Consider the following 12,255-nt stretch of genomic DNA (forward strand, 5'->3'; position numbering starts at 1 on the left):
TGCTGATGGAATACTGATTGGCTGCAGCGGTCTTTTAATGAAGCCAGTGAAGGTGTAAATGACATCAACCATTTCTTAATTAGGCGAAGGGTAAAATTAAATCGAGAGGGAATGTGTGAATTGATGGACAGTGCTCATGATTGGCACAGGGGCTGGCGCTAATCGTTCTGCTCTGCAGAATTCTGATTACAACTCCGAACAGAACACCGCAAATCATTTAAATAATGTTTTGAAAAGTCGCTTGTGTTGAACCCTGAATTATTGGTGGACTTGTTCCTTTTAAATCCTTCCTTGCTCTTCGTTCTGATAGTTCCTAATTTTAGACCCTTGCGATCCCACCGTGCCACCCCCTGCTTAATATTAACCGAAAGCCTGCGCCCTGATAGAGGTCACGGTGTCCGGGAGGGGGGGGAGCCATTAATCTGTCCCATTCTGCGGGTCACCGTGCGGTGAGATGCCACATTACACAGAGCGCTGTAGAATTTGCTTGCTCAGGGAAATAGGTGAATGTTGAGATATATTCGGCTGGGATTGCTGATGGGGACACAGGACGCGCGTCGGAGTGTACTTTACCTGTCAGGCTAGGAAGAGGCCTGCATTCATCACCCCAGGCCAGTCAGCACATCTGCTGTAGTCTTATCGCTTCACTATCACTGACAACAAGCAGAGATGGAGCCTACTGACTTCCAGGCTTTCTATACTTATTTATTCCAGCAGTTGGAGCTGATTCGGGGGTTTAGCATTATGGACACCCCCTTTAATCTCTGGCCATGTGCTGAACTTCCCCTTTAATATCCGCACTATTTCCACCCTTAGACTTAGCTGCATTGTGCACAATCCTCATCATATGCTGACACAATGTATATAATGTACAGCTGTTACCTACATGTGACTGGGGCAGTTCTCCGCCTCCCATCTTTCGGGGTCACGTCAGTCTCCTGTGTCCCCCCAATGACTGAATCCATCATTTCCATATCCTTCTAAATTATGAAAGTGTCCAACATCAAAGTATCTTCCGAAAATCTCAATATATCCAACAACAAAGCAATTAAGTTCTGTAAATCCTCCCGCGGACAGGAGATGGTATCGCGCCGGCCGATCCGAGGGAAGTGCGAATTATATGACATTCAATTAGACCGGCGACCTCACAGCGCGGATTATTAATCGTGCCGGAGACTGAGGCCGCAGTGTCCTGCCCGTCATCCCCCACATCACATCATATTATACATTCTTATTATTATACATATACACTCACCGGCCACTTTATTAGGTACACCATGCTAGTAACGGGTTGGACCCCCTTTTGCCTTCAGAACTGCCTCAATTCTTCGTGGCATAGATTCAACAAGGTGCTGGAAGCATTCCTCAGAGATTTTGGTCCATATTGACATGATGGCATCACACAGTTGCCGCAGATTTGTCGGCTGCACATCCCAAAGATGCTCCATACAAGGCAGGATGGATCCATGCTTTCATGTTGTTTACGCCAAATTCTGACCCTACCATCCGAATGTCGCAGCAGAAATCGAGACTCATCAGACCAAGCAACGTTTTTCCAATATTCTACTGTCCAATTTCGATGAGCTTGTACAAATTGTAGCCTCAGTTTCCTGTTCTTAGCTGAAAGGAGTGGTACCCGGTGTGGTCTTCTGCTGCTGTAGCCCATCTGCCTCAAAGTTCGACGCACTGTGCGTTCAGAGATGCTCTTAGGCCTACCTTGGTTGTAACGGGTGGCGATTTGAGTCACTGTTGCCTTTCTATCAGCTCGAACCAGTCTGCCCATTCTCCTCTGACCTCTGGCATCAACAAGGCATTTCCGCCCACAGAACTGCCGCTCACTGAATTTTTTTTCTTTTTCGGACCATTCTCTGTAAACCCTAGAGATGGTTGTGCATGAAAATCCCAGTAGATCAGCAGTTTCTGAAATACTCAGACCAGCCCTTCTGGCACCAACAACCATGCCACGTTCAAAGGCACTCAAATCACCTTTCTTCCCCATACTGATGCTCGGTTTGAACTGCAGGAGATTGTCTTGACCATGTCTACATGCCTAAATGCACTGAGTTGCCGCCATGTTATTGGCTGATTAGAAATTAAGTGTTAACAAGAAGTTGGACAGGTGTACCTAATAAAGTGGCCAGTGAGTGTATACAAGGAAAACATCAGATTTCTATAGACCTTAGCATTTTACGGAAAACTCAAATTTATGTTCTTGTTATTTTTTGATGCAGTACTTTGTGACAGTGGAATATATATCATTATGTCAGGCATTAGTCCAAATCCCCAGCTCAGGCAGTGGGGATTTATTGAGACTGTTGTTTTTTGTGGACACCACTAGGGGGAGCTCCCTGTATACAGAGATAAATGTGCTGCAGACTGGATCTTAGCATGTATCTCTGTATACAGGGAGCTCCCCCTAGTGGTGGCTGCAGACAGGACCTTATCATGTATCTCTGTATACAGGGAGCTCCCCCTAGTGGTGGCTGCAGACAGGACCTTATCATGTATCTCTGTATACAGGGAGCTCCCCCTAGTGGTGGCTGCAGACAGGATCTTAGCATGTATCTCTGTATTCAGGGAGCTCCCCCTAGTGGTGGCTGCAGACAGGACCTTATCATGTATCTCTGTATACAGGGAGCTCTCCCTAGTGGTAGCTGCAGACAGGATCTTCGCATGTATCTCTGCATACAGGGAGCTCCCCCTAGTGGTGGCTGCAGATATCTTATCATGTATCTCTGTATACAGGGAGCTCCCCCTAGTGGTGGCTGCAGACAGTATTTTATCATGTATCTCTGTATACAGGGAGCTCCCCCTAGTGGTGGCTGCAGACAGGATCTTATGTATCTCTGTATACAGGGAGCTCCCCCTAGTGGTGGCAGCAGACAGGGTCTTACCATGTATCTCTGTATACAGGGAGCTCCCCCTAGTGATGGCTGTAGACAGGGTCTTATCATGTATCTGTCATGTCGGACGCTATTCACACTAGGGCGTCCGACAGACAGCGGTAATTCCAAATTCGTCCACTATACGCTCAGTGGCGCCGGCTAGATTTTTATCCAGGTTGCCCAGGGTTAATCTAACTGGTACTCGGGTTGGAGGCTGGGTCACGCCCACGGCCTTTAAATAGTATTGCTGGACTTTGGGCGTTGCCGATTATAGCTTGTGCCTAGTGATTCCGGTCTGGAGTGGTGGTCTTGGAGAAGTAATATCGTATCTGGTGGTGTATTATCCTTTGTTATATTTTTCCTTCCTATATTTGTATATGTTTTGCCCTGGGCACATTATTGTGTTTTCCTGTGTGTCTGCGGCGTGGTGCGTTTTTTAGTTTTCCCTGTCTGTGCTTTCTGTGGGGGTTGGTGTGTGGTCTATTCACTGGGTGGCGAGTGATGGTTTCAGCATAGGGCTGAAACAGGAGTCAAGGCCAGGCCTGGTGGCCCAGACAAGCACACCATTAGTGTAAATTCTGGGAGAGGGACAGACAGGGTTTTCCCTAGTCTGAGGGATATCGCGGGGGCCCGGGTACCAGCCTTAGCCTACCTAGTCTCCCCGTGACATTATCTCTGTATACTGTATACAGGGAGCTCCCCCTAGTGGTGGCTGCAGACAGGCTCTTATCATGTATCTCTGTATACAGGGAGCTCCCCCTAGTGGTGGCTGCAGACAGGATCTTATCATGTATTTCTGTATACAGGGAGCTGTCCCTAGTGGTGGCTGCAGACAGGATCTTATCATGTATCTCTGTATACAGGGAGTTTCCCCTAGTGGCGGCTGCAGACAGGATCTTGATACATGAGACCCCTTTAAATGATCTGAATGGTTCTGTTTCTCATTCTGGTGAGGGTTTCTGTGACGTTCCCTTATCGGCTCTGCCTGGCGGCTGTCACTGTGACTGATGGGCAGCGGCAGCTTTGTGTCTTCATACTTAATATTCATGTGTCTTGTTGAGTGATGTCTGTGTTTTAGTGAAGTGCGCGGCATCTCTGCGGGGAGCTAATAATAACTCTGTTTACTGTTTTATCAGTTTGTATTTTATGGTTGTTGCTGCTTGTGCTCAGATGAATGGACGGCGGATGGTGATGGGGGCGGAAAGACATTGCAAGGACACTGCTCGCTGATGTGTTCCTCCAGCCGCCTGTGCTGCTCCACAGAGGCTGATGCATCAGCTCCGCTGTATTCACTCCACTATACAGTCATCTGATGACCCCCCACCTGCGACTGATCAAACAAAACCCTTCTATGGTAGAAATGCCATGCAATAGTGTCCAAGTACATTGTACCGGAGAGATGCTCTGCAGAAAACCATACAAGTAATGATGAGCCTCACAGCACAATAGTGAGTGCAGCTCTGCAGTATAATACAGGATGTAACTCAGAATCAGTAATGTGTGTGCACAGTGACTGCACCACCAGAATAGTGCAGCTCTGGAGTATAATGCAGGATGTAACTCAGGATCAGTAATGTATGTACACAGAGACTGCACCAGCAGAATAGTGAGTGCAGCTCTGGGGTGTAATACAGGATGTAACTCAGGATCAGTAATGTATGTACACAGAGACTGCACCAGCAGAATAGTGAGTGCAGCTCTGGGGTATGATACAAGATGTAACTCAGGATCAGTAATGTATGTACATAGTGACTGCACCAGCAGAATAGTGAGTGCAGCTCTGGAGTATAATGCCCAGTGACTTGGAGTGGTTATTTTGCAACAGTTGTGGAGTGTCAGATATTTTCAGTGCTGTGTACACATCAGACCAGTGGAGGACAGTAATGAGCTCTAACTGTAGAGTTGTGAGTTCAGCTCTGGATGTGACTGGAGTATGAGACCAGATATAATTACAGGTGTGTAGACGTGTTGTAAGGATCGGCACCACCAGGTACCTGCTCATCCTTGAGGAGCGGCTGTGATCCCCGGGCCCGCGGTGATGGCGCTCGGTGCGGTGGAGAATCGCGGCCGCTTCCTTTACCTTGTTGCATTAGTTCCAGGCTTTTTTCCTCGGATTCGGGCACGGAGTCAAGTTTACTTTAAGCCGTCAGATGTTTGTGGCTCAGAAGCCTGTCTGCGATTTGTGCAGAAATTAAAAAGGCAATTAAAGTATTAATAGAAAGGCTTTAATTCCTTCACAGCTAATGAAGCGCTGCATTTTTATTAGGCGAATGTCTATGCGCAGGAATATTAATCTACTCCTAGCAGCGAGCGCCGCCGCCTCCCTCGTCTCCATCTCGCCGCCGCTGATGACTCTTCTATTGGTTTTTAGTTTTCCAATATTTTTCTTGTGACGTTGTGCACGTTTGCTCCAGTCACATCCGGAGCTGCAGCGTGGCTTCTTCTGCTTTCCGGTGTCCTCTTTGAATAATAGGTAGCAGCAGGAGGGCTTGTACTCCAGTCACAGCCTGACGTCTTCTCTGACGTATGCACTAAAACTCCAAGAATGCACTACAAGAGCAGACGCTGAGCCAGCAGGGAGCTTGGTGTGAAGTAGGATTTTTTTCTGTTTCTGTGTTATGTCAACATTTAATCCCATGCAGTCTGCGGCCTCTCACCCCCTTGGCTTAGTGGTCGGTATCTGCAGCCTTGCACTTCCTTGGCTTGGTGGTCGGGGTCTGCAGCCTCGCTCCCCCTTGGCTTAGAGCTCGGGTACTGCAGCCTCGCTCCCCCTTGGCTTAGAGGTTGGGGTCTGCAGCCTTGCACCCCCTTGGCTTAGTGGTCGAGGTCTGCAGCATCGCACCCCCTTGGCTTAGTGGTCGGGGTCTGTAGCCTCGCACCCCCTTGGCTTAGTGGTCGGGGTCGGCAGCCTAGCACCCCCTTGGCTTAGATCTCGGGGTTTGCCGACTCGCACCCCCTTGGCTTAGAGCTCAGGGTCTGCGGTCTCCTGCCCCTTTGGCTTAGAGCTCGGGGTCTGCAGCCTCGCGCGCCCTTGTCTGAGTGGTCAGGGTCTGCGGCATCCTGCTCCCTTGGCTTAGAGGTCAGAGTCTGCAGCCTCACGCCCCCTTGTCTGATAGGTTGTCCCCCCCACCCGTGGAGGCTTTTTGACACCACATTCCCCCTTGCACCCCCTGCTGGATCAGTGTCTGCACCCTCTGTACTTTGAGTTATATCTTCGTACTTACATCTCTTGTCTGGAGAATGAAGAGAAACCGCTTCACTATATAAAAAAATAATAATAAAATCTAAGTTATATGACATTCCCAACAAAAACCAAATGTATGCAAATGAGATCTCCAGTCCAATGGAGCAGTGCATTGTGGGAGCTTAATGTTACGTGTCTGGAGGCAATGACAACAAGCAGAAATCTGATTACAGCTCTGGAGGGAAATGGCATAGAATAGATCCAAAGCCAATTCTGCGATTAGATGGTATCTGTGGGGGGCCGGGTTCTGTCATCGGTGGTCTTATAATGAGCCCGCTCCTTATTACCGGTCTCCCCTCTAATTTCTGTTCCCTCTTCTCTTTTCAGGTTCAGTTTACGAACCCCTAAAAAGCATCGACCTCCCCCGGCCGGACATTGAGACCCTGTGGGACAAGCTGGACCGGTACTACAGAATTGGTGAGGGTCCGGGCGGTCCCCTCTTAAAGGGCTATACCCACAACTGACATATATGATCGCTGGTAGTCCTGCCGCTTCTCCGATGATGGCGTCTCCTGCAGCGTTTTTGCTACAATGTAGCCATGTCCGCAGAGCCACGTTATCGCAGGACTTTCTGTCCCTTTAAATGTTGTGAGGCATTGATGAAGTGGAGCCGGGGGCGTCTGTGACTTTGGAGGAGACGATCTGTCAGCGCACATCTGACGGCACATGGCACTTACGTGCGGCAGCCTCTCATTTTCTTCCAAGCTCTGAAATTGCCTTTCTATCCTTGGGGTCAGTGTGTTCTGCAGTCATATCGCTCACCGCCGGTCACATTAAATAAATGCATGATTACTATCCCGCGCCGCTCTGGCTCTGCCGCACACAACAAATCATTCCCACAAATAAAAATGCATCTTGAAGTGTAATTTCACCTCCCGGGGACCGATGGGAGCGGAGGGCAGGCGGTGAGACCGGCGTGCGTTACTCCATGTGCAAGGTGCAGCGCCGGCCAAGTGATTGACAGGTGGTTCTGGGGGTCCGGGGGGAGTTATGGGGCCGGTCCTGGGTAAATGGAGAGTAATCATCGCTCCATTCTCATAATTTTATCGTAGGTACACTTCACCTGTGAGAGACAGACTCTAACAATAAAACTCAGAAATCACATTGTAGGATTTATACATAATGAATTTGTATCTTATTGCATGAAATAAGTATTTAATCACCTACCAATCAGCAGGAATTCTGGCTCTCACCTGTTAGTTTTTTTTTTTTGTAAGAAGCCCCCTACTCTGCACTCATTACCTGTGTGGACAGGTGCAATTAATACAATCAATCACACTCCAACCTCTCCACCATGGCCAAGACCAAAGAGCTGTCTAAGGACACCAGGAACACAATTATAGACCTGCACAAGGCTGGGATGAGCTACAGGACAATAGGCCAAAAGATTGGTGAGACGTCGACAACTGTTGGCCCAATTATTAGAAAATGGAAGAGCCACAAGATGACTGTCAATCTTCCTCAGTCTGGGGCCATGCAAGATCTCGCCTCTAGAGGTAAGGATGGTTCTGAGAAAGGTCAGGAATCAGCCCAGAACTACACAGGAGGATCTGGTCTATGACCTGACTAGAGCTGGGACCGCAGTCTCAAACATTACTGTTAGTACCACACTACTCCTACAGGGCACGCAAGGTCCCCCTGCTCACACCAACACATGTCTAGACCCTCTTGAAGTCCACCAATGACTATCTGGATGATGCAGAGGAGACATGGGAGAAGGTCATGTGGTCAGATGAGACCAAATAGAAGTTTTTGGTATCAACTCCACTCGCCGTGTTTGTAGGAAAAAGAAGGATGAGTTTCAAAGCCAAGAACACCATCCCAACCGTGAAGCATGGTGGGGGAAATATCATACTTTGGGAGTGCTTCTCTGCAAAGATAAAAGGACGACTGCAATGTATTGAAGGGAGAATGTTTGGGGTCATGTATCGGGAGATTTTGGCCAACAACCTCCTTCCAGCTGTAAGAGCATTGAAGATGGGTCGTGGCTGAATCTTCCAGCATAATAATGTTCCAAAATACTCAGCGGAGAGCAACTAAGGAGCGGCTCCGTAAGAAGAAGCATTTCACGGTCCTGGAGAGGCCTAGCCAGTCTCCAGACCTGAACCCAATATGAAATTTTGGAGGGAGATGAATATTAATATTGCCCAGCGACCGCCCTGAAACCTGAAAGATCAGGAGAAGATTTATATGGAGGAGGGGCCAATATCCCTGCTGCAGTGTGTCCAAACCTGGTCAAGAACTACAGGAAACATCTGACCTCTGTAATTACAAATAAAGGTTTCTGTAGCAAATGTCAAGTTGTGTTTTTCTATTGCATCAAATACTTATATCATGCAATAAAATGCAAATTAATTATGTGAAAATCGTACAATGTGATTTTCTGGATTTTATTGTTAGATTCTGTCTCTCACAGGTGAAGTGTACCTACGATAAAACTTACAGATCTTTCCATTCTGTGTAAGGGGGAAAACTTACAGATTCTGCAGAAAATGAAATACTTATTTTCCTCACTGTGTATTGAGGTTCTGCAGCAGTTCTGAGGTACATTAGGAGGTTTTGCAGCAGCTGTGGTGAATTATGGGGTTCTGCTGCACCTGTGGTGCGTTAGGAGGTTCTGCAGCAGATGTGGTGCATTATGGGGTTCTGCAACAGCTGTGGTGCGTTAGGAGGTTCTGCAGCATTTGTGCATTATGGGGTTCCGCAACAGCTGTGGTGCATAACGAGGTTCTGCAGCAGATGTGGTGTTTTATGAGGTTCTGCATCAGCTGAGGCACACTACTGTACAACACGCAGCTGCTGAAGAACCTCTTTGTACAGATACAAGGACAATCGTTTGTAACCTGCAGTATTAGCGATAGGTTAGTGATGAGCAGCATCTGTGATCTCTGTGCAGTCGGGGTCCCCCGGCCCCCCGCTCTGTTGGCGGGCGCTGCTGTTTGGGCTCGGTAGTTACCCTTCTTGTGGCTGCCTGCAATCAGCGGGTATTGTGTGCGGCGCTTTAGCTCATTCTGACAGCTCGTTATCCAGAATTATAAACTGCAATTAAGGACTAATTTGAAGAACGTTCCGTCTTCCCCACATTCACTTGCCGGCCGCCATATAAATCTATAATTGCCGGTTTATTATAATTGTGTTTGAGGAAGTGAACGTATCTCGAGAGCCGCTGCCTCGTCTCCTGACCGGATCGGGGGCGGCGGATCCTGGGTAACTCTTGTCACACAGTAAACAGTCTTGGGGCAACTTCTTCTCATCCGCTCATTAAATACTCGGTGCTGCTGTGAGATCATCATTCTTCCACCTCTAACAGGATGAAACACGTTTTGCATTGTCCGATGCAACCCTGTCCTTGCTAATGTCATCACTCGCCTCTCCTGAAGAGACTATAGTGTCCGCTGCCAGAGGGGGAAGGAGACGGATTTAAAAAAAAATAAAAAAATAATGAAAAGGACATTTTTATGCTGCAGACCTGGTAACTTAGGACTATTGACAAGGTTTAGCCCTTTTAAGATGTGATTGATGCAGAAACAATGTGACGGTGAAACAGAAGATGATCTCTGGCGCCCCCGTGTCCCCGACAGCCCTGCGCTCCACCTGTCGGGAGCCTGATGTCTTCTATCAGTTTTTCAATCTCCTGCGAAGGTTTGAAGGACGGGAAAGTCAAACATAATTACATTCATAGAGCGCATTAATTTGTTAAACATCAAGATTGGGACCGACCTAATGAAAGGCGGCGAGATGGGACAGTAACGAGGTGCAAATTACCGTGATTAACATTTATTTTTATCTGACACTCAAGATCCTGTCTGACTTCTGACATAACACGGCCGACGTTTCCCCAGGTGACATTTTATTTACCCGCCCTTTAATTTCTTCCACTTAATATGCTAAAATTAATCCCTTCTAGAAATTTCTTTGTGTTTGAAGACGGGAAAAGAATCGGAATTTTCTGCAAAGTCTTCAGAGCTGTTTTGCAGCCGCAGCCGCTGCCCCTCCTCCCCATTGTAGAGGCGAATCGGTGCAGTCCGTGCGGAGCAAATAGTCTGGACCGAACCATCTGCAGCAGGAGACGGGGAATTTACACCAATGTTTCTCAGGTCCACGGCTCGTTATGCCGACACTGGGTGTGCGGCACGGTGCCGCCGACACTGGGCGTGCGGCACGGTGCCGCCGACACTGGGGGTGCGGCACGGTGCCGCCGACACTGGGCGTGCGGCACGGTGCTGCCGACACTGGGGGTGCGGGACGGTGCCGCCGACACTCATAGTGGGTGATAACGATGCAGGCGCCCTGGCTGTGGGACGGTGCCGCCGACACTCATAGTGGGTGCTAACGATGCGGTGCCCTGGCTGTGGGACGGTGCCACCGACACTCATAGTGGATGATAACGATGCGGGTGCTCTGTCTGTGGGACTGTGCCGCTGACTTTCGTAGTTGGTGATAACGATGCGGGCGCCCTGGCTGTGGGACAATGCCGCTGACTTTCGTAGTAGGTGATAACGATGCGGGCGCCCTGGCTGTGGGACGGTGCCGCTCACTTTCATTGTGGGTGATAACGATGCGGGCGCCCTGGCTGTGGGACGGTGCCGCTGACTTTCGTAGTGGGTGATAACGATGCGGGCACCCTGGTTGTAGGTCAACGGCACGGGAAATCGCTCTGTGTAACAACTGCTAATCAGGTGATAATTCCCCCTTGTTGTGATGACATTTCGGAGCAGGATTTCGGGCCTTTGTGTCGGTCATCCTCGCGCAGACACGTCTCGCCTGGAGAGCACGTACAGACGGCATTTTGAAGACATAGCGGATTAATTAGTGCCTTCACAGCTCAGTAGGCGGCATGAGCCCCCATGACTGATGCCGGAGAGTTCTGCTGGGAGACTGTCTGCAGCCCGGTGAAGCTTCAGTTCTGAGCAGCAGCCACTCGGGCAGAATACTAATCACGAGCGCATCTGCCGGCGATAAATGAGCTGTGATAGCGGAGAACTTTCTAATACTCTATTAGCACCGGCAGCAGATCATGGAGGCTCGGCGGCTTTTGCATCTCCTTGCGGCGCTTTTCCTCCAGATTCCTTGTAAATTAAATAGCACAATACTTCGCCATAGAATAATCCCAGGTCCTTGAGTCGTCCCCTCCTGTCGGGGCTCAGTATTATCAAGCCTTCGGGTGGGGACATCTGTGATGTGAAAACAAACATGGCTGCTTTTCTCCCCTGACAGCGCCACTCTTGTCTCCAGGTTGCATCTGGTAATGCATCACAGCGTCATTAAAATAATTGAGGTTAAACTGCAATACCACATTCATCCTGTGCACAGAATGGCGCTGTTTATGGAAGATAGCTGTCGTGGTCCTATTCTCCTGTACAGCGCACCCTGATTATTTGCAGAATTTATTAATTTCTGAATATATATATATATATATATATATATATATATATATATATATATATATATATATATATATATATATATATATATTTATTTATTTTTTTTATTCTTCTTTTCCAGTGAAAATCACAGTTTTGAACTTTCAGAGTCCGACCACGGGCTTATTCCCCACCGAGACAGTCGGCGACTGTAAGAAGGCCAAGATCCATGACAGTCTGTACTGCGCTGCCTGCACCTGGGCGCTGGCTCTCGCCTACAGGTAAGTTTCCTGGGGATGGGGTTCATCCAGGGGTCATTCCTGGATGGTCTCACTGGGACCTGAAAGCCTATTATATAGATGGGAGGATAGTTTTCTCGCAGGACCAGGCTGCTATCTTATGGGTAGGTCCCTACTGATGGCAGGAGTTAGGTGAGATCAGGCATGATTGATTTTGACATGTGTGATCCTTTGATGGAGCAGCAAAAGATTAGCTGCCAGCGGTGTCTGCCACCAGCTTATTTCTTTCTCCTGTATACTCACCTCCGCGCAGCCATTCTGCTGACTACAGTCTATGGCTGAGTACACGGTCCGTATACAGACTGCAATGCTCAGACTAAGGCTACTTTCACACTAGCGTTTTCCTGCAGACGTCAAAATGCGTTGTTTTGTGGAAAAAAACGGATGCAACGCATACAGCATTTCGCCAGATCCGTCGCAAATCGTCTAAACTGTTCCGTCGAAATACTGTATGCGTTGCATCC

General features: G+C 48.5%; 1 protein-coding gene across 7 annotated transcripts in view; it reads left to right on the plus strand.

Moving 5' to 3' along the window:
• Nucleotides 1-12,255, plus strand: part of PHKB (phosphorylase kinase regulatory subunit beta) — a 168,673-nt gene that overhangs the window by 22,185 nt on the left and 134,233 nt on the right. For all 7 annotated transcript variants that reach the window (XM_077288747.1, XM_077288745.1, XM_077288751.1 and 4 more), the window contains 2 exons: nt 6,457-6,546; nt 11,635-11,773. In XM_077288747.1, coding sequence (XP_077144862.1) covers nt 6,457-6,546; nt 11,635-11,773 — 229 coding nt within the window. The remainder of the gene's footprint in view (nt 1-6,456; nt 6,547-11,634; nt 11,774-12,255) is intronic.

The sequence above is a fragment of the Ranitomeya variabilis genome, chromosome 2 (assembly GCF_051348905.1).
Source record: "Ranitomeya variabilis isolate aRanVar5 chromosome 2, aRanVar5.hap1, whole genome shotgun sequence".
Classification (NCBI taxonomy): Eukaryota; Metazoa; Chordata; class Amphibia; order Anura; family Dendrobatidae; genus Ranitomeya; species Ranitomeya variabilis.